Raw genomic sequence first — 23,831 nt, forward strand, 5'->3', positions numbered from 1 at the left:
CACTAATTCAGTGTGTGTGTGTGTGTGTGTGTGTGTGTGTGTGTGTGTGTGTGTGTGGTCTTCATAGAACAGAACTACCAGAAAAAAAACAGGACTCAATTGTACCTGCAAGCATCACTTCCGTAATTTAACTACCAAAAAGCCTGCCATAAAGCCTCCTGTTTCTTTAGTACATTGATATGTGATGGGCAGCTACAACAACCAAGGGCACAGAAGGGCTGTGACCGAACAGAGCCAGTGCATGGATGATTTGCCTAAGCCCTGAGGCAAAGGAAACCTCGGAACCAAGGATAATAAATAATTCAGGAGCTGAGTGGGAAACAGACAAGCAGAGTCTGGGTTCATCTAAGGACCCACACAAATAGGCTATGCTGAGTATAGCACAGGACCTCAAGGTTCTATGGTCTATAGCTGAGCTAAGGAATCAACAGGAAAAAATATATATACAGGATTCCTGATACATGTTCCAGGTTAAAGCTGAGTTCAAGGAAACAGGTGAGGGACTTCCCTCATGGTCCAGTGGTTAAGACTCTGGGCTTCCATTGCAGGGGGTACAGGTTCGATCCCTGGTTGGTGAACTAAGATCCCACATGCTGTGAGGCACAGTCAAAAATAAATAAATAAAATAAATAAATTTTAAAAAAGGAAACAGGTGAGGAAACGAATTATATTGAACAACTGAGGAGAGAAATTGTAGTCACAGTACAACTTCGGAGTATGGCTGTAGCTCCCATGGCTCGTCTGCCAGCTAATCTAATTTGGGACACACTTCCTGTTACTAACAGATAAGGGTTAAAGGGTACAGGCAACTACTCCAAAGACAAAGCTTAACAGAGCCTACACAGTTGTAGCACATTACTAGACATACTATTTCCATCTACTTTGGGAGACCAAATGTATTTTTCCCCAAGTGTCCTCCTAGAGATTTAAATAAATAATTAACCATTTCTCACCACCACCATAAAGGAAACCCAAGGCAAATGGAGAGCTATTCTAAAATCTTGAAGTCTCAATTTGTTTACTAAACAAAACCTCCCACCAAAGTCTTTTGTCAGAACAAACCTGGAATTTAATTTCAGAAATCACGCTGTCAAAATGCATAAAAGGTAACTTGGAAATCTGTCACAATTTACAGTCACTCTAAGTCAAAAATTATGTTTTACATAATACCTTAGGGTCCATATGTGAAATGCAAAACCAGGTTTGGATATTTGCTTATATCTCCCGGTTGATGACATATTTATCACCAAGCTGCAAACAGGGCCTCTGCAACACAAGCCACTTGAAAAGATTTCTTATATATTTCATTGCCTAATAAAAAGTCCGATGAGAAACTTTTACTGTCACACATTTTCATATTTTTGAGCTCTGGCAAGCACATTCCTGACAACAAGGTAATCAATATGAATAAGGGAAGGCATTTCAGAGGAACTTTTAATCTTCAGAATTGAGGTTTGCATCAAAGTCTCTTTGATTTGCACATACCCCAAAATATTTTTTCCCAATTATCTTTTGTGTTCTTTCCCCACTGGCCACTGCTGATGAGTAATTTTACAACACCAATGCTATTAAAACATGCACTGGTGACCCCATTGTGACACAAAGCAAATAATGCACATGGGGAATGCAAGCACATAACTGCTAATTTTGCTTTTTAAATGCATTTGAACTTGACCTATTGGAATGCCCATTACAGTACGCATGACAGCTTGGTGAAATACAGGAGGCAAGACACCACCTCAGGAAAGCAGATTCCCTGAAAATAAATCACTTGAAGGATTGTAACGTGGTAGGAATTGACTGAGAGAAAAATGCAGTACCACGTAGTGAAGTAACCTGCTTAAACCCTACAAACAAGTCACCACTCCTAAAAGCTCTATAAATTAGAGCACTGTGGCATCCTATGTGATCCATGAATGACTTTTAGATTAAAGAAGACAATGGGGCTTCCCTGGTGGCGCAGTGGTTGAGAGTCCGCCTGCCGATGCAGGGGACACGGGTTCATGCCCCGGTCCGGGAAGATCCCACATGCCGTGGAGCGGCTGCGCCCGTGAGCCATGGCCGCTGAGCCTGCACGTCCGGAGCCTGTACTCCGCGACGGGAGGGGCCACAGCAGTGAGAGGCCCGCGTACCGCAAAAAAAAAAAAAAAAAAAAAAAGAAGAAGACAATGAAAAATAATTTAATATCGAGCATACATTTAGAGATGCAGATAACATAATGTCTTTTACTCTGAAGGAAATATCTTTTCATCCTGCTGATGCAAGAAGTTTTTCCAATTATGCATACCTTAGGATCTAAATGTGACCATGATTGTGTATACTGAAGCATTTTTACTCATTCTGTCCACTCTAAAATGGAATAAATTCTGTGTTCACAGCCAACACAGGAACACAAAATGGGATAAATCTTAGAGAAAATTCTGGTGTGCATTTTTCTGATGGGGAAGTCACACAGCTAGTTTTCAGATGGTACTGGAACACAGGTGTAAAAAAGAAGACAGAGCAAACTGCTCATATTACACCTATGTAAATGTCAGACATACCTGTGAGTTATTATTCTTTACTTTGTGTAATGCACAAATTTCAAAAAAGGGAGATGGTGATATATTGGAAAAAATAAACAAAATCCTTTAAGCAGAAGTTTCTATATAGGTGTAAATATTTACAGTATAGTCAATGTTTAGGTAAAATAGAAATCCGCAATGATCAACTATGAAAACTCAACATTTAGAATTCATAATGTACATATTATATTTTATTAATTTTTATGAAGAGAAATATGTATAGTTTTGACATCTTAAAATTGTATAAATATTTCACTGTTTTAATAAGCATAATTATGAGATTTGAGAATAATACCAAAAAACAAAGAAACCAAAGATAAAATCCAAATCCCAAACCCAGCATAGTAAATTCAGAGATTAGAATTCCATAATTCCCAATTATACATCCTGCTGAACTGAAAGTTACAATAGTGTTGACAAGCTTGTTACTACACCACGTTCAAAATTTTTCAAAGCGACATTTCTTAAATATTACTTGTTTAATATCTTCACAAGTAAGACTAGTGTGATCATTTGGTCTTTCATTAGGATGAAAACAATACTAACACACTCAAAATCCTGGAAAATTCTTGATTATTACTGCCAAAGGTGAGCAATTAGTTTACAATGAAAGGAATTTTAAGAATATTTATCCAACCTTTATTTGTTTAGCAAAACAATGAAGGTTTTCTGCAAACGTACCGTAACTTTACAACAATACAATTACATATAAAAGTAAGTGTATTTTTTCCAATTCTTTACAAATATTGAATCTGAGTTAGTGCTTCTTCCCCAGCACCGCGTAAACCCACACTTCCATTTAGCCCAACAAGAATCAAATGCCACACCTAGAATGCTGAGTGTCTCATATCGTGATGAGTGGGCTATGCATCCTCCAATTGTGAACCTGCCACCATTGAATGCTTATTGATGAAAGATGGAAAGTATCATTACACATTATTGCAGAATGTAATTTTCATATAGGCGATTTTCCTTCAATCCATCATAAAAATATTCTCTCTCACATACACATGCACATTCATAATTTAAATACAAATATCTATAAAATAGTGTAAGCGTTGATGAAAATATATGATACAAAGTATCTTTGTTAAGAGTAAGAAAAAGATAAATTTAATTTATTTCCATCTAGGAAAAAATAGCTATGATGCAGTGCTTTTTTCTTTTTTAGAATTATTTCTAGTTCTAAGATAAAGGTCTTGGTTTTAATCCAGTAGGAGGTCTCAAAAACACCTGCTTTTCTCTCCATCAAACCTTAAATAAGCAAGTAACTTACAGCACCCTCCAGCAATTCCTAGCTCAACTGTCATAGATCAATACAGCTATCTCCAGCCACATTGGGCCTGACCAAAAATGGTCAAGAGGAATTCAGAGGGCAGTTATACTGGACAGACAGGTGACTTTGTTTATGGAAATGTCAGAAGAACCAAGGGAGATAGCGGTGCCAGTTTGCTTGTGAGTACTTCTTTACTTGCCCTGAAAATACAAATACTAATTCTTTCAGTGACAATGGAGTGTGACTCAGAAAAGCCTGTGTTTTCACTCTCTTGGAGCAGTGTTTTATTTTGACTGTGCTATCAAAAAACCTATTAAGAAAGGTTTACTCAGGAAGTGTATCCTTCTTCATCACCCTTTCCTCCTCTCTCCCACATTCTTGCCCTACTGCATCCCTGTAAGTTTAGCAGAGGTAAATATTATTCCTATTTTTATGCACATGGTCTAATACTTTCCAGGGGTAAAGGCTACAAGTCTTCTGATTTCTAACCCAGGATCCTGTTCACTCCACACATTGGAGGTAGCTGAATAAATAAAATGATGAAACTGGCACACTCTCGGGAAGAACTGCCGCCAATCATTTCCACTTTTTAAAGTGCTTTCTATGCTTCCCAACTCTGAATTTAAATTAAATTTTAATGAAAAGAGAAGAACATATAGACAGTTTCCTGCTAACGCCATTTGGCAAGCAGATAATCGCCATCTTTAAATACGGATGTAATTGTACCTAGTGGGTACCCAGTTATGTGATTAAAGACGCCAAGCTGACTCAAGAGCTGGTATTTTCCTGACCTGGATAGTCCCTGGGAGTTTCTAGAATAAACTGTGTAGCACAGCTAATCATGGAGAATGGAGTGCAACCCAGGTCACATTCCAACACATGTGTGGTAAGGTATTTTGCATTCCTTAAGGCTCAGCTGGCGAGGATACCCTGGAAGATTTAACTGCTTTCTCCCTAGCCAGTGGAGCAAGCAAGGCTCCCATTTTATGCCTTGTGGATATTTCTCACCAGTAAAATGAATTATATAGTCATCCTAAAATGATAACTAGGTTCAGATGAATGTGCTGATATAGCTGAACAGATACACTGTTACGCTATAGCACAGAGAATATCTTTCTCAGCGTCTGCGTTGTTAGGAAGATTTCATTCCCTGTGTGGAAGGATAATTGCTGAGAAATATGACCTTGCAATGACAGAACATCAATGTGCAGTGTATGTAGCTGCAGCAGTGCATGGCAGCCTCCGCTTCTTTATTGCCTCATATACTAGAGCATTTATGTGGTATTGGTTTTCACCTAAATATTGGGGTTGTCTCCAGGTCCACCAGTAGCTCATCAAACTCTAATTCTTATAGAAGCCAAATATAATTCTGATCAAAAGTAAAGCTTCTGCTAAAATTCTAGTAGCAATGAAAATGTGAAAGGATTCCTAAAAACAAACACTACATTCTTCACATTTTCTCAAACCAGAGTAATAGCTAGTTTTGCCCACATTTGAGCATCTACGTTATGGAAAAAAGCATAATCGTGTCCTGATCTGTTAAACAATTTCTCTTTCTCTGACTCCCTTGTTTTCCCTCCTAGTTTTGCTCCTATGAGGCATTTCCTGCCCTTACCGATTCTTAAATTTCAGTATTAAGATACCGCATTAACATTATTGGGGATTTTGCAACAGTGTAAAATACAATAAAAAAATCTATTTTCAGATTCTATAAGCAAGAATATCAAACTTTTGTATAGGAGAAAATAAAAATTCTGTGTATCTGCTTCAAAGGAATTACTGGTGTGTGTTCTAAAACAACTTTGCTTAACTCTGCTAATTTTAAGTGATTCACACAGCCTTTTTTCTCTTTTCCCTTAATGCACCTTTCTTTGCTAAGTATTGGAAGTCTGCTTCTTTTCTTTGCAGAACCTCATCTAGCTAGCTTTTGCAACTCTGTCCTTTGAGAATACTACAGAATGAAATAAAGAAGTTGGGGTAATGGAGGGGCGATTTAGACAGAAGGAAGTGGCGAGTTCTCATTGTTCTGTGGTAGCTGAAGTAAATGTCGATCTCATTATGCTTGATTTCATTTATTTCTTGTCTCAAGAGTTTACAAAAAGTTGACTTTCTTCTCCTGAACAAGAAGCATGTTATGGTCACGTGAATAGCGAACAACAGTCATTTGTTTTAATATCAACATTTCCCTGGGTGGTTAGAAAGCTGGTGAGGTTATGACTTCTATCTATCAATCAATTTAAAATTACAATATTAGCATTTCCTAGAAACTATACTATTACATATTTCTCCACTACAGACTTCTGGAGAATATAATCCCTTTATCATAATTGTCATATTTTAAAAGTGATTACCTAGAAATGGGTTCTAATATGCAAAACATGTAAGACTAACAAATTATAATCAGAAGATATATAGGGAAAAAGACTTATTTTCTGTATCTGAATCTGGAATTAACACTCATACTTTATTTTCCACGTAGCATTAAATAGAGTTTATAGGAGGTTCAAACTAACAGCTGTGACTTATAGATGTTTATGTCACAGGGAGGGGGAAAGTCCTTTTCAGTAGCAGAGATTAGAAAAGCTGGACTCCAGTTTCCACACTGTGACAAACTCAGTGGATGACTTGAAGCAAGCTTCCATCTCCATTTGGGTCTCAGATTCCTCAACTGCAAAATAAGAGTACTCCTAACTTCAGTATTTTATGTTTCTATAATATAACCAGATATGAAAGTATCCTGGACAGCACAAGAAAAAGAATCTGTTTATCATGAGTAGCACTTTAAAATGTGTCTCATGGTTTGTTTAGAAAAATCACTGTTCAGCTGAGTTTACCATCCTTAAGGAAAAAAGAAACAAATTTTTTTTCTACTTAAAATTTTTTCTCCTTAATATAATGAACATTCTTTAGCACCAACGTTATCTATTGATGACAACCATGGCCCGCTTACTTCCAGCAAGCCTCTTTAACAATGACTTATAATTTAAATCCATTACCTGCTGTGAATGCTCCAAGTAAACACTGATTTGGGGGGTTACAAGTAACATGGACATAGGGATGAAGTCAATTCAGCCTATGCTTTGTCTTTTTTGCTGTACGCGGGCCTCTCACTGTTGGGGCCCCTCCCGTTGTGGAGCACAGGCTCCGGACGCGCAGGCTCAGCGGCCATGGCTCACGGGCCCAGCTGCTCCGCGGCATGTGGGATCTTCCCGGACCGGGGCACGAACCCGTGTCCCCTGCATCGGCAGGCGGACTCTCAACCACTGCGCCACCAGGGAAGCCCCACTGCTTTTATTTTTTTGTTTTAAGTGCTTGCACTATCACAATCACCCTACTGGCATTTAAAGTCACTAAATAAAAAATACTATCAGTCATTTTACTTTTAACTTGAATTTAAAAAAAAAAAAAAAAAGAAAAAAAAAAAAAAAAAAACCCAACAACTCCAGAAAACAAGCCCTAAATGTATGTCTGGGGTGTGTGTGTATGTGAATCTGAGTTTAGTATTATTATTGATATGTTAAAACCACAGCATTCCCTTACATAAAACAGGAGATCCAAAAAAGATTAAAAACTGCATGGAAGATTCCATTGGATTCTTTGTTTTGGGGCATATAAAGAGAATTTCCTTTCCTTTGTCCATATAGTTCATGTCTTAGTATAATCCTATAAAAAAAGGATAGTTTCATCCAAAACATCAGAGAAAAGAAAGGCATAGGATAAAAAAAAAAAAGCACCGATAATGATGATTATTTGTTCAGAGTTTCTTAAAAAGGAATCCTTGCTTTTGGAGATTGTGGGCCCCCCAAAATTATATGTAATACTTTGTAGGTGTGTCATAGTATTCATCTTAATCAGGTTCTCAAAAATATACATTACTAAAAAGACTGCTAACTACTGACCTAGTCCAAAAGAGAAGTCTTCATTCCAGAGTGAGGACCAATTGCCACAGTTCCACCACTAGCCAGTGTCACTGACAGCCCCAGAACTGAGATCCTTAAGGCCACTCATGCTAGTGCACACTCAAATAAATTATGTTTCTTAAACTTGTGTCATCTTGTGAAGAAACTCTGCCTGCTTTATTTGTTGCAAATGTAAAGTCAGCTTATAGAGATTTCAAGGATACCTTTTCAATTTTAACATTTATTGCCATTAAAATTACTGTTTTAAGATTGGTCCGACAAGAATTAGCCCCAGAGAAAGAAGCCCTCACAACAAAACAAAGCTCTCTTGCACATGCATGACGAAGTCTTAGTTTCATTCCTACTTACAGAAGCAAAAATTACCTATGTTTAACACTCAACGTTGGAACATCCGCTAGAATTTAAAATAGGCCAAGAAGCTCATCTAGTATAGCAGACCTACTTGGAAAGATCATTCTTCTTGAAAAGTTTTCCACCAGTTTTACTAAAATGAGGTGTATTAATATAATCACATAAATAAATTATAATTAGTAAAGAGTGTTGCATATCAAGCCTGTACTAACTCAAGTTTCTTTTTACCAGTTTTTCCTGTTATGTGTTTTTATGAAAATTATTTTTATTTTAGAAAGTGTTGCCACGATGTACTGGTTATTAAATATGCCTTCAGAGCTAAATCTGTAGGAACATTGCACATTTCCCATATCTTTTTCTGACTCACTTTCCTTCCGGAGAAGGAGAAGAAAGAGTTCCAAGGAGAGGAAGAAAGAGCTGTAAGTAATATGTTCATGGGCATTTAATGCTAGATGGTTTAACATGCTTGATTGCTACTGGTGAATCAGAGCTAAAAGATGACAGTAGCATCTATCACGTTATGTTATACCATGCAAAATTTTAACAAAGGCACGACAAGCTACACTGCTGATTCCAGCAATGTGCTATATTTGGTTGCAATTGATAGATGTCTGCAAAAGAAAATCACTAAATTGTAAAAATGCCTTAATTTTTAAGGTAGTGAATTATATTCGCTGAGCCGAGAATATAATGGCCGGGGAGCATAAACTGATAGGATCACACAGTACAGTCCTAACAGTGACTTTAAACTCAGTAATTCTTTATCAGGACCCAGAATACCAGACAGTGCAACAATAATATTCTTGATTCTGCACTTAAATTTCAATAAGCAAATAAAGCATTCCCTCCTGTATAAAGAGTAAAATATAGGTTTCCTATTCAGGGTTGTGACTACACTTTCAATGTCTCCAGCATAAACCAATGTGTGACAAAAGAGAGAGAAATTATAGCTCAGTGACCTTGGCAGACATAACACCCTTTGGTCTTCAAAGTGCAAACTAAACAAAGCCCCTTAAGAGGCTATGATAAACTGCATTGGGAAAAAAAGTAAATAAAAATAATAGAGGCCAAAATGCTGAAAAAGGAAAAAAGTTATTAGTCTATATGTCCCTTTATAATTTATAGTAATGATATTTTCCTCATTAAAATGCAATAGTAATAGATTAAATAAATTGGGGATAGAAAGGACCGATTAAATCATTGTGTCTAACACGTGCCAAGGGAGGGCAGATTTCCCTAGACTAAGGAACAAAGAAGAAAGAAAAATATAAAAATAGGTATCATATCTACATCTGCAAAAGGTTCATTGAACATAAGTAGAGGTATTAGCATCAGTAGTAAGCAAGATTAGATACTGACACAAAGTACCCGTATCAATGGCGTCCTGTGCTGTACTTTCAGACTTCTAGTATATTTACCTGGAGCTTTTCTAAATCAAAGCTTCTCTGTTTATACTCACGTAGAAAATGTAATCTGAGTTTCAATGAATTTTTAATTTTGTTCAATCTTGCACTTGTTCAACCAAAAACAATTTAAAGAGGACCAAAGCTATCAGCCTCTCAGTGAGCAACACCTTACTAGGGAGTTCTTGAATCTGCCATAAAAATCAACAGTGTGCATCTAATAGTTTTCTTTTAATTTGAGCAGTGAAAAGTGAATAATCACATCAAATATTCTTCAGGGCCTCTTTGGTTTCCAGATTAAACATGGAATGTGACCTGTCATCTTGCCACATTCTCTGCATTTCCATTTTAAATAATCATAAATAAGAAAACCTTGCTACTCTTTGGCATGACACAGTTGTTTGATCCAGCTGCATTTCAAAGTCTTAGAAATTGCACTCATTCCTTCTTTAGAGTCCTTGTTCATCTCAAAGGTTTTCAGCTGAAAGATTCTTTATTGTATTCAAATCTTGTCCCATATGAATTGTTTTGATTACTCAGTTTATGAAGAGTCTTAGAAATTGAATTAGGTCCACAGCAAAAAACACCAACTGTTTTCCTGGAAAGACAAAGGGAGGAAATGGAAAATCACGTGGAAAATTAGGCAGAACATGACAAGAAGTATCTTTTAGTAGCATGTTTAAGGTGTTAACAAAGTTAACAAAGTTAATTTCTTGCTGCTTTGCATACAAATAATTTTCCAATTTTTTTTTGCATACAAATAATTTTCCAATTATTACCAAATATAAGTGACCATCGGGAAGATATGCTTTTCATGCCAGAGATCAAGATCATTCAAAGGATATAGCTATGAGCACATATTTGTTTATCAGACAGAGTGAGCAGTCTGCATGTCATTGATGAGGGCAGAAACGAAGTCAAGAGCTGCAACTGATAGCTGTCAACTGCTCCACATTTGACATATGAATAGATTTCTATCCACCCTGGACCATATCAGTTCTTCTCATGCTAAATGTTTTACAGACATTTTTTCCCCCTAAAGATCCTGTGGATTTTCATGGGAAGTGGTGAATAAGCGTAAAGAAAGGAAAGCTATTACCAATTTGAAAGGATAATTTAAATGACTAATTTATCTCTACATTATAACAAAAAGCCTACTAATCTGGATACATTTTCTTTTTTATTTATGTGCCACAATAATTGTAACAAATACCAAGCAGGTTTTATTATTTGCTATATATGCTAACTTAAAATTTTGGTAGATAAATTATACATATTGCTAACAAATAGAATAAATAAATCCCACAAAATGATTACTATTTCACATTGATTTCCTGCAAAGTTTGTTGATTTGCATTGAATTCTTCCTATGATATCAAAATGATTGACAATTCTTATCATATCTTGGACAAATCCAGTATGTATTCATTATCTGAGAATAATTGTTGCTGAAAAAAAGACAGTGAATCCATTTAAATGGGTACCAAAATTTATAATAAATACTGAAAAAAGTTTTATTAAAATTTTCACCTTGAAAACTGAAACAACTACAAAATAAACTTTTACTTGCAGCCATGATGGAGAAATAGGGGCTAGATTTACCCTCTTGAATTAAAAAAATAGGACAAAACAGATAACATATGAAACAATTATTTTCAGATACTGGACAACAGGCAGCACTGAACTGTCATCCCTGAGAAAAAAAGAAAAAACAAGGTGAGCCTGACAGCTATCTCTTCTTGTGACCTGAAGGCAATTTAGAAGCTGTAGCGCAGAAGAGGGAAATTCATGCAGAGACTGGTGGTCTTACTGAGTTAAAGAGAAAAAGAATGGAGTTCATGAAGGCCAAAGCAGCTAGGACTTGATATCAAAAGAAAGAAGCTCTGGAGATCTGCAGAGGAGTATCCTCAAGTCTTTGGCTCAGTACTAATCTCCTCATATGTGAGAGGAAACCATGTGAAACTGGGTAGAGAACTACCAAGGAGCAGTAGGTCAAACAACTCTGAGTTTACGCAAGGCTGTCAACAATTCATATTCCCACAGCCCAAATGGAAAGCTCTAAATATAATACATTGGCAATGGATAGTGTACTAAAGTTATTACCTTGTTTGCAAAGGGTAGGGAGGATGTTGGTAAAATTAGCCCAGATTGGAGGCTGCTCTGGACTCATACTAACAAAGCTTAATAAAAGCAAGCCTTGAAAAGATCAAACTGACGGACTTCCCTGGTAGTGCAGTGGTTAAGAATCCACCTGCCAATGCAGGGGACATGGGTTTGAGCCTTGGTCTGGGAAGATCCCACATGCTGCAGAGCAACTAAGCCTGTGCACCACAACTACTGAGCCTGCGCTCTAGAGTCCGCAAGCCACAACTACTGAGCCCGCATGCCACAACTACTGAAGCCTGTGTGCCTAGAGCCCGTGCTCCACAACAAGAGAAGCCACTGCAACAAGAAGCCTGCACACCGCGACGAAGAGTAGCCCCCACTCACCACAACTAGAGAAAGCCCGCATGCAGCAACGAAGACACAATGCAGCCAAAATAAATAATAAAATAAATTTAAAAAGAAGAAAGATCAAACTGAACCCAAGTAACAGAACTGTATGCCAAAAACAATTCCAACAATATTGAAAAGAATAAATAAAAATTTAGAGTTTGATGTCTAAACTTCAAAGTGTATAGCATTTAATAAAAAATTATCAGGAATGTGTATAGCAAGAAATTATGAACTATAACTAGAAGTGTTATGGGTTAAATTTTGTCCCCTTCCCCAAATTCATAGGTTGAAACTCTAACTCTCAGTATCCCAGAATGTGGCTGTATTTGGATATAGGGCCTTTAAAGATGTAATTAAGATAGAGCGATGTTGTTAGGGTGGACCCTATTGCAATCTGACTAGAGTCTTTTTAAGAGGAGGAAATTAAAGAGACACTAGAGACGCACATGCACAGATAAAAGACTGACCATGTGAAGAGGCAGCAAGAGGGTAGTCATCTGAAAGCCAAGGAGAGGTCTCAGAAGAAATCACCCTGCTAGCATCTTAATCTTAGACTTCTAGCCTTCAGAATAGTGAGAATATAAACTTCTATTGTTTAATCCATCAAGCCTGTGGGATTTTATTATGGAAGTCCTAGCAAACTAATACAAGAAGAAAGATAAGTCAATAGAAACGGGACGAGAATGACAGAAACGATGGAATTATTAGATAAGGTCACTGAAACAGTGATGAGAAACATGTTTCATATGTTCAAAGAAAAACATCGACATGATGAGAAAGGAAAAAGATTTTTTAAAGGCCTAAGTGGAAATGCTAGAGATTAAATGAAATATTTAAAATGATAAATATACTGATGAGTTAACAGAAGAATAGGCACTGAAGAAGAAAAGATAAGTAAACTTGAAGATATAGCAGTAGAATATATCCAAATGGAAGTACACAGAGAACAAAAATTGGGCGGAAAAGTGAAAAGAGCCTCAAGGTCCTGAGGGACAATACCAACCAGTCTTTCATATATGTAATTATAGTCTCAAAATAAAAGAAGACAGAGGGAAAGAGAAAAAAATATTTGAAGAAATAATTACCAAAATTTTTACAAATTTGATGAAAACAAACAGATCCAACGATCTAATGAACTCCAAGGAGAATATGCACACACACACACACACCCACACACACATAACAACATAACGCAAGTTATAATAAAACTCTGGAAACCAGTTACAAAGAGAATAACACAAAAGCAGCTGACAGAGGGTGGGGGCAGAGACACACGACAAATAATAAATAGATGAAGGATAGGCTTCTTGTCACAAACTATTTATGTCTGAAGGCAATGAAGTGAAATCTTCAAAGTGCTGAAAGACAAAAAAAAAAAAAAGCAACTATTCTATATCGAGCAAATTCTATACCAAACAAAAATAACTTTCAAAATTGAAGATAGAATGTAATCTTTTCTAACAAAAGGTGAGAGAATTCATTACCAGCAAACTAGCACTATAAGGCATATAAAGGGAATTCGTAGGAAAGGAGAATGAAATCAGATAGAAATGTGAATCTTCCCAAAGCTATGAAGGACACCAAAATGGTGAATCTGTGAATAAATACACTGTATATTTTGTCTAATTTTTAATCTCTTTAAAATATAATTGATATTTAAAACAAAAGTAATAACAATACATTATGGAGTTTATAGTATATGTAGAAGAAAGATGAACAAGAACAACAGTCAAAGAGATGCAGGGTGAGTGGAAGTACATGAGGTAGTATAACATTATTTGAAGTACACTGTGATAAGCTAATGGTGTACACTGTAAACCTAGAGCAATGCTTCTCCAATTTCAGCTTCATCAGCATCACCTAAGGCACTTCACAGACCACAGATATCAAGGCCGTATTCCTAGATCCCCTGATTCAGCAGATCTTGGATATGGCTCCAAGAATTTGGTTTTCCAACAAGTTGCCAGGTGATGCTAGTCCAAGGATTGCAACTTGGGGAACAATTCCTTAAAGAAATAACTAAAGTCAAACAGAGAGGTATGGCTAATATGTCATTTTAGGAGAAAAAGATGGAATCATAAAATAACACTAATTGAAAAGAAAGCAAAGAAAGAAAGAAAAAAGGAAAGAACAAATGAGATAAGTAGAAAGCAACAGTAAACTGTTGGACTGTAACTCAATCCATAGGAGCCAAGATAACTCAATGAGGAAAAGCTACTCTCTCCAATTCATGATGTTGGGAAAACTGGATATTCCCATGCAAAAGAATGGAACTGCACCCTATCTCACTCTACTCCCAAAAATTAACTCTAAAGGAATTAAAGACTTGAATATAAGACCTTAAACCATCAAATCTTAGAAGAAAACACAGAGGAAAAAACTCTTTGACAGTGGTCTTGGCAATAATTTCATGAAACTGACACCAAAACTACAAGCAACAAAAGCAAAAATAAATAAGTGGGACTACATCAAATTAAGAAGCTTTTACATAGCAAAAGAAATGATCAACAAAATGAAAAGGCAAACTAGGGAATGGGAGAACATTTTTGCAAACTACATATCTGATAAGGGGTTAATATGTAAAATATATAAGAAATTCATATAACTCTCTAGCAAAAAAATAATAATAATAATACAATAAGAGGAAACTCTTTCAGCTTTTCACCATTGAGTAAGACATTAGCTGTGGGCTTATTATATAGGGCCTTTATTATGTTGAGGTATGTTCCCTCTATACCCACTTTTTGGAGAGTTTTCATCATAAATGGATGCTGAATTTTGTCAAAAGCTTTTTCTGAATCTATTGAGATGATCATATAATTTTTATTCTTCAATCTGTTAATGTAGTGTATCACTACATTATAAAAAAATAAATAAAGATACTGAACCATCCTTGCAATGCCTTGGATAAATACCACTTGATGATGGTGTATGTTCCTTTTAATGTATTGTTGAATTTGGTTTGTGGTGCTGGGAAAACTGTACAGTTACATGTAAAAAGAATGAAATTATAGGCTTTTCTCCCACCACATACAAAAAGAATCTCAAATTAGATTAAAGACCTAAATATAAGACCGGAAACCATAAAAAAGGAAAAATAGGCAGAACGTTCTTTGACGTAAATCATAGCAATATGCTTTAGGATCTATATCCTAAGGCAAAGGAAACAAAAGTAAAAATAAACAGGACCTAATTAAAGTGAAAAGCTTTTGCACAGCAAAGGATACCATCCACAAAACAAAAAGACAACCTATTGAATGGGAGAAAATAATTGCAAATGATATGACTGATAAGGGGTTAATATTCAAAATATATAAACAGCTCATAAAACTCAATATCAAAACAAAAACAACACAGTTAAAAAATAGGCAGAACAACTGAATAGACATTTTTACAATGTCTATTCAATTCATTTTTACATTTTAAATGTTGGCGAGGTTGTGGAGAAAAGGAAACCCTTGTACACTACTGATGGGAATGTAAATTGGTATAACCAGTATGGGAAATAGTATGGAGGTATCTCAAAAAATTAAACTATCATATGATACAACAATCCCTCTACTCTGTATATATCCATAGGAAATGAAATCACTCTCTTGAAGTGTTACCTGCACCCCTATGTTTATTGCAGCATTATCTAGAATAGTCAAGACATGGAAACAACCTTGGTGTCCATAGATGGATGAATGGACAAAGAAAATACGATGTGATGTGATACTCACACACTGAAATATTATTCAGCCATAAAAAAGAAGAAAATCCTGTTATTTGCAACAACATGAATGAACCTTGAGGGCATCATGATTAGCACAATAAATCAGACAAAGAAAGACAAATGCTGTATGATCTCACACATTTGTGGAATCTAAAAATCCCAAACTCACAGAAACACAGAGCAGATTGGAGGGTGCCAGAGGCAGATGGGGAAGGTAGGGGATGACTGAAGACTGACAAAGGGTTACAACCTTATAGTTACAAGAGGAATAAGTTCTAGGATGTAATGGACAGCATGGTGACTATAGTTAACAATACTTATTGTATATTTGAAAGTTGGGAAGACAGTAGATCTTAAAAGTTCTCATCACACAAACACAAAATTTGTAATTATTTGAGGTGATAGATATGTTAACTAACCTTATTATGGTAGTCATTTTGCAACATATACATATCAAATTGTTATACTGTATACAATATGATATGTCAGTTATTTTTCAACAAAGCTGGAAAAACGAAGAATATTTTTAATCTATGTAATGATAAAATGTAATTTATTTTGTAATGAATGCAGTATAATAGTAAGATGTAAATAGTTTAATCACTACAACTAAACCCTAGAACTAAAAAACTTCAAAATACATGTATCAAAAACTGATAGAACTGTAAAGACAGACAAATCTAGAATTATAGTTAATGACTTCAACACTCTTCTTTTGGAAATTGACAGAACAAGTAGACAGAAAATCAGTAAGTGTACTGAAGACTTAAATACCACTATCAACCAACTGGAACTGATTGATATTTATAGGGTATTCTACCCCAAACCAATGGAATACAAATTCGTTTTTAGTGCCCATGGAACATTCACCAAGACAGACCATATTCTGGGCAGTAAAACAGGTCTCAATAAATTTTAAAGGATTGAAATAACAAGGAGTATGTTTTCTTAAAACCCATCTGAACCAGAAATCAAGATCAAATACCCCTATATTTGGAAATTAAACAACATACTTCTACATAACGAAAAAAGAATTCACATGGTAATTGTAAAATTATTTTGACCTATATAAAAATGAAAATAAACCATATCAAAATTTGTGGTATGTAGCTAAAGTGGTGTTTAGAGGAAAATTTATAGTATTAAACACTTTTATTATGAAAGAACAAAGATCTAAAATCAGTGACCTATGGTTCCACCTTAAGTAACTAGTAAAAGAAGACCTAATTAAACCCAAAGTGAGCAGAAGAAAGAAAATAATAAAAAAGTATGAAAATAAATTCTTACACTTAATAAAATTTAGGTTACTATCAAAACCAGAGCTAGACACAATGGATTACTTAAAATGAATAAAACTGAACTACTGAATTTATACCACCAAAAATAAAAAAAGCCATAGTGCAGTTTTCATTAAGATGAAAAGGGAATGAGACATTTTGGCTGTCTGTATACAGTCTCTGTCAACACTGCATTATGACAATAAGATACCATTATTTTCTTTTTTGGCTTTCATAGGGCAAATATAGAGTTAGATTTTCAAATTTTGCAAATTTCCTAAAGGCTTATCTTAAATTCTTCATAATAATATCATTAGTTTTAAAGCACCGCATATGATCATTTTTTTTTTACATTTTGTTATTCCATTATTATTAACTAGTTTAACTCTAGGAGATCTTTGTTTGTGTAATTTGAGGAGTTCCCCAATGTCACTTTCACTAACAGTGAAATCCTACAACTTTTAATTAACATTTGTAATTAATTTGCACTAATTTTCATTAAGTTGCTGCAATCCAACAATCATCTAGAGATTTATCTACAAAAACTCTGTAGAGATGGGTAGAGATAGACTTAGATGCTAGCAGAGAATGTTGTTTGGGGGAAGATGTTGGGAACTAGTTCTAGAAATGTTCAACATATTGGTGAATATTTTCCTATTACACCGATACTCGTTTTTCCATTCATTTTTAAAGTGTGTGATCTCATATAATGAAAGCTTATTCACGCCTTAGGGATTATTCACTCCTTGTATTACAGATACAGAGGGTCGAGTGACTTGCCCCAGGGACACAGGAGCAAATGTAAGAGGCCAAACCTAGGTATCCTTAATCTGTTTTGTTTTTAAAACACCATGTGGCAGTAAAATATAGATATATCTCAGACATCAATCCCAGAAGAGTCTTCCCTACTCCAAAGGCCATGTAAAGTTCTTTCTTTCTCCCTTTCCATAATGCATACATTCAACTAAGTTAAGGTATGATATGTATTTTTACTATAAATAACAGGAAACTGGACCTCAGGTATAATAAATAATTTTTAAAAAGACATACAAGGAAGAGACCACTCTCATACATGTGTGCAAATTAATATGCCTCTCTTCTCTATTTTTATCTCTTTATATGCTCTCAGCAATGTATGTACATGAAGTTAACCAAAATTTTACATCTAAAATGAAGTCTTCTATTTAAATAGTGCCTTTTTCCAGTTAACAAACCTTAAGACGTTGATCCATTCTTTTCCTAGCTACGCTACATAAAAATCCTTCAAAAAATAATGCATTTGAGGTGCCTGCCCAGAGCAAATACATAAAACAAAAGTGTACAAAATGTCAACTGTAGATGGTGCATACTTGCTCTTCTTAAATAAGCTTTGCTGTTTAAAGAAAATGAACAAACAACCAAATAAACATACAAAATCCCTTTCAGTATGAACAGTATAACAAATGAGAACTCTTGAGAACTAACCAAAGAAACCAAAAATCCCAATGTAATTTCTTGCAAAAGATCCTCTACTGTTTGGTTTCAGAATTGAGCAAAAACAAACAAGCAAAACAAAGAAACAAGCTATCAAAGTTTTCAGCACTATACTATGAAAACTAATAAAAGAACGCTTGTCAGAAGTCAGTTAAATGTCATTAGGGAGGAAGGAGTCTGTGGTGCATAGCAAGACCCAGGTGAGTATGACAAGATGATCACATCTAAGGTGGATGATTTTGGAGAAAGAAGGGAAAGAAATATAACAAAAAGTGGGTTGACTTTTTTTTTTTATTCTATAGTTCACCTTTAACTAGCGCCCTGAATATTACAAAGGACCTCTGCTTTCCAAATAATGCTTTCCTCTTTAACCCAAATTACTTCATCAAGGAAGGAAATCTAGGAGTGCTTTCAAACATGATTGTAATCTGAATTACATGGGTCACTGTATTCCTTTTTAGGTTTTGCTTCTGGGGCTTCACACCATGATTCCTAAAACAAAATCTCTGAAGATGAAGCCAAACGCCATGATGAATCCATGATTATTTCAGTAGATCATATTCGTCCATAAATTTATAAATCGGGGCTTTAAAAAAACTCTCCATCTAATAAGCTATCTCATTCACTTACAATCAAATACCCTTTTTATATTTATCAAAATGTATTCTTAAAATTATGAATTAATCAAATATATGCTAATAATTGTAGCATAATTCAATCTAGAAGAAAACGATGATCATTGGTGCCTTAGAGTCACAGAAAATTTTAAAAATTAAATCTTCTATTTATATACATTCTTATTGCAGGTGTGTTTAGTTTAGCAACAAAAGTATGGTTAGTTCAAGTGTAAAATTATATTGAATTTTAATAAAATTCTGCAGGATAGAAATACAAGTTCAACTAGACAAAAGAGTGATGTAAAATTTCTAACTGATAGTGAAAGCTACAAAACATACAAATATACAAGGTTGGTATCAAGAAACTATGATATTTAGATTCCAGTAGATATGTTTAAAAGAGTTACATTAATTTTAAAATGTCAATATCTGCAGTATGTTAGAAATTATAGCCTTTGGAACTATTTAAACTTATGATGAAACTTTTTTGATGCCAACTTTAAAATGTGTGAATGGGTATATGGTTTTCAAAATGCTTTTAAAAATCTTATAGACCATTGCCCTGCACTATGATAATTTTACAGAAGACAAACAGGTTCCCTAGTCTGTGCCCAAAATGAATGCTTTCCTTCAGCTGTATCGCTTCAGATCATAGACATATAGCCCTCCCTCGCTTGCTAACGTGATTTAAAAAAACTTTCCCAATGATTACCTGATTTATGCTATTGGAATGAACACCCTTTATAATATGGATCTATGTAAATTTAAAAGTAGGTAGGAGAGTCTAGTTCATAAATAGACTATTTTTAAGCCAAATTTTAAGTATTTGGCATTACAGATGCTTGAGGTGGTTCCTGCCTTGCCTCCTCCTTGGGTAGTGATAATTGAGTGTTTAAGTGACTCTGTAATTTGTAAACCCATTACTAAGTAACCTTTAAAAACTTAATGTGATGACTTGGGAATATTTTAATTTGATCATTAGCCACATAAATGTTTTGAGGAATAGTACTTACCCTCTGTTATATTTTGCGATTTCATTAAACAGAAGTTTCCACCGAGGACGTCCAATAAAAAGTCTTGAATTCAGTGCTTGATATTTTTCTCCAATTATCTTCTGCCAAAAAGAAAGCACTATATTTTACATGACACAGAGTGGGACAAATAACCCAGTTCTCTAACATCATCTTTGCTGGTGCTCTGGCTTCCTAACAAATTGCTGTGATATAACGAATACAAGTATCATATGGCAACCTATTAGGTAAAGTCATTTAGAAGCATCATTTCCTCCCTCTTTCCCTTTAAAATCCATTACCTTCTTGAATGCCATTATTACAAATGGCTGATTTTCCTAGACTTCAGTTAGTTGCATCATTTTTAAGTAACTGCAGCGTTAGAGAATGCATTCTAATTGCCTACTCTCAAAAAAGGCGCAGCACATAAGCTTTATTGAAGCATTTTTGTACTGCAAAGTTATCATATTTGGCTCATTATATGAGTAAAATACTATAAATTGTCACCATAAATTTGGGGAAATGATCCTGGACATGATAGCCTAAAACAGAAGAGCTCCAAATTTTGGATCTGTCAAGAAACAACTTCTAATGTACTGGTGCTTGCAATTAACAGACTATTAGATCTGAATTGGTGATAAAGAGAGTGAAGTGAGAAGAGACGAGAAAGTGTCTGAGTCCCAGGAAGACAAACTGAGAACCAGATGTAATATATGCTCTGTACCTTAATTACAGTGAAACCATGAGGAATAATGATATTGATTTGCTTCATAAGAGTGTAAAATAAAATGTTTTTACATACCAAGTAGGGTAGAAATCTGACTAAAAAAATAGGCTTAGATTAGTTTCAAAGTAACTGACATTCATATTTTGTATTCAAACTTATAGAAAATGTATGATGGAAAATACTACAATAAAACTTGTGAAAGCATTCATGCTCAGGTCTATACGGCTATACAGCTCTTCAATGTTGTTTGTAAACAGTTTCTTCATCTGTGGTATGGGGATTGCAAAATCATTTACCTCTTAAATATGTTGGAATTACATGAGATAACCTATATGAAATGCTCAGCACAGCGTCTAATAGTGAAGTAAATAATGCGTGATGACTCTTACTTTATTTAGCTTCCCTTGAAGAGAAACAAGCTTAATTGTGTATGATCTTATCTTCTCTCGCCACATAAAACCTCCCCTCGGGGCTTCCCTGGTGGTGCAGCGGTTGAGAGTCCGCCTGCCGATGCAGGGGACGCGGGTTCGTGTCCCGGTCCGGGAAGATCCCATATGCCGCGGAGCAGCTGGGCCCGTGAGCCATGGCCGCTGAGCCTGCGCGTCCGGAGCCTGTGCTCCGCAACGGGAGAGGCCACAACAGTGAGAGGCCCACGTACTGAAAAAAAAAAAAAAACCTCCCCTCGATGAACATAATCACAAGACTATTCGCTTATGTCCTCATCTCTAGATGAGGCAACTGTGGAGAGAAGAGAGATGAACTAAAAGGTCTGTTCCAGCTCCCTGTGAAAGGGAGAATACGGTTGACTTCAAGGACAAGCCATGAGTTTGCCAGACACATTCCAAAACAGGCTTTCCTCTGGGAAACATCTCTTCAAACCACCTGCAGAAATTTTCTTCCACATGGCCCCTACAGTAAATCTTCTATTCTCAAGAGGCTTGTTTAATTTACAATAACATCCAAACACATACCTGTAACCCATCTGTCTGACTGAGGTACAGCTGGATGTTGACATAGTCAGGTCTGTTCTCTTGCCAAAACTGACAGGACATAAAAGTAAATAGACATTAAAATTTGTTCTGTATACACAGACTCTCTCCCATCCTAACATATGTGATTCTACGATTTGTTAAGATGTATCGTGTCTTATTACAGCCAACATCTACGAGCAAATGTACATATATACATACATATATATGTACCACAGACATGGCAGATTCTAACATTAATAACCTGTCACCTACTGGTTTAATTAGTTATGATGGAGGTAGTGGACAGGATTAGTTCTCTGTTATCTTCATAGATACAAAATCAAACACGCTAAATGTTACACTAATATTCCCCTAAATCCTCCCCAATTATTTCTGATTTTATTCCCTAAGAGCCTCTAAATTTTACTAAAAAGTTCACTCAGAAAGAATATGATTTTTTAAAAGTAAAAAGTGATATTTAATAGGCATGCTAGGAATCACAAAAAACAAAACAAACAAAACCTGGTTCCAGTTCCTACCTTCTTCCTATTCAGCACTGGTTTCCCTTGTATAAAAATGTATGAGGCAGCAAATATACCTGCCAAAATAAAATAGTCTGGAAAAGCTCTCAAACATTTTGAAATCTTGAAAAATAAACTGACAGAGAAAAATATCTGAAGAAAAATGAATTCAACAAAGGGGGTAAAAGGGTTTTGTCCCCATAGGCTTCCTTTTACCAGAAGGCAAAAATGAATCTGCTAATGACTCTGGCCTAGTTCTGACTGAATCCTGACTTCTGAAATCTACATTAAAAAAAATATTATTCTTCTTAAGGCCTCCTTTCACCACCCTGAAATAAGGAGATGCTGAAAGATAAGGAAAAGGAGTCAAAAAGTAAAAAAAAACAAGAAGTAGAAGAGAAGCAAGGAACACAATAACCATGGTGTGCTCTGGAGAACAGAGATGAGTATCTGATGTGTAGAACCTGAGGAAAGGCTTAGAAGAGACCAGCACTTCTTCAACAGCCAAACTATCTCTTGAGCATCAGTGGGCATAGTAGGTTTGCTGGAGATGGTATGGCTTTGCTGGACCTTATTGCAGAAAAAGGATCAATTGATTTCAAGTACTGTTTTTACAGAGTGTGAAAGTAATAATTTTTTAATGAATATATATTGGGGCTCCAAATAGAAGGTTCAGGAATGCAAAATAAGTCATTTTGCAAATAGAGAGTAATTAAGTGAGGTTACATCACTCCTCTGGCACCCTTTATAATAGTAAGGGCACCTGGCAGGTGGCTAGAGACTTGTTTCTACCGCCATCACTGTCTAACCTTGAGATTTCCAGGGAGTTACTCAACTTATAAAGGCCTCAGTTTCTTCATCAGGACAATGATAGAGTTGAATGACATTATCCTACAGGTTTCTTCTGGATCTAAAACTATACATTTTCTGACAGGTGGAAACTCTAAGTTATAAAATCCCAATAAAAACACATTTTACTTTTAAAGTGATAAGTGATGATTCTCTTATCATAATAGTCTTAAAATATAATCATTAAATTCCATACCGCAGCTGCCTCAAGTTATACCCAAACACTAAAGTCATTTTAATGCCCTTCAGGAATTGAATCAGGGTTTATGAATTTTAATTTTTTAATTGTGAGGAAACAGGAATTTCCAGGTGCCAGTAATGGATAGCACCTCACACAACACATGGCTTGCATTGATTTTTGTCTTAAATATCTACCAGGATGCTCCTCTGAGATCACCCCAATAACTCCTGCATCAATAACTGCTGTTTGGAAGTAAGATCATCTATACCATTTTTCCAGATTCCACATATATGCGTTAATATACAATATTTGTTTTTCTCTTAACTAATTAGAACATACTGTATAGCACAGGGAACTCTACTTAATGCACTGTGGTGACCTAAATGGGAAGGAAATCCAAAAAGGAGAGGATATATGGATATGTATAGTCGATTCATTTTGCTGTGCAGTAGAAACTAACACAACATTGTAAATCAACCA

The 23,831-nt window shown here is 35.5% G+C and overlaps 1 protein-coding gene across 3 annotated transcripts in view; it reads right to left on the reverse strand.

Annotated features, from left to right (window-relative positions):
- Positions 1 to 7,964: 7,964 nt before the first annotated feature.
- NOX4 (NADPH oxidase 4) overlaps positions 7,965 to 23,831 on the reverse strand; it is a 145,228-nt gene continuing 129,361 nt past the window's right edge. For all 3 annotated transcript variants that reach the window (XM_027083632.1, XM_027083633.1, XM_027083634.1), the window contains 3 exons: positions 21,801 to 21,869; positions 20,106 to 20,206; positions 7,965 to 10,112 (listed from right to left, as the gene is read on the reverse strand). In XM_027083632.1, coding sequence (XP_026939433.1) covers positions 9,992 to 10,112; positions 20,106 to 20,206; positions 21,801 to 21,869 — 291 coding nt within the window. In that variant the 3' untranslated portion in view covers positions 7,965 to 9,991. The remainder of the gene's footprint in view (positions 10,113 to 20,105; positions 20,207 to 21,800; positions 21,870 to 23,831) is intronic.

The sequence above is a fragment of the Aethalodelphis obliquidens genome, unplaced genomic scaffold, assembly GCF_003676395.1.
Source record: "Aethalodelphis obliquidens isolate GAN/ISIS:26980383/991018 unplaced genomic scaffold, ASM367639v1 scaffold50, whole genome shotgun sequence".
Taxonomy (NCBI): domain Eukaryota; kingdom Metazoa; phylum Chordata; class Mammalia; order Artiodactyla; family Delphinidae; genus Aethalodelphis; species Aethalodelphis obliquidens.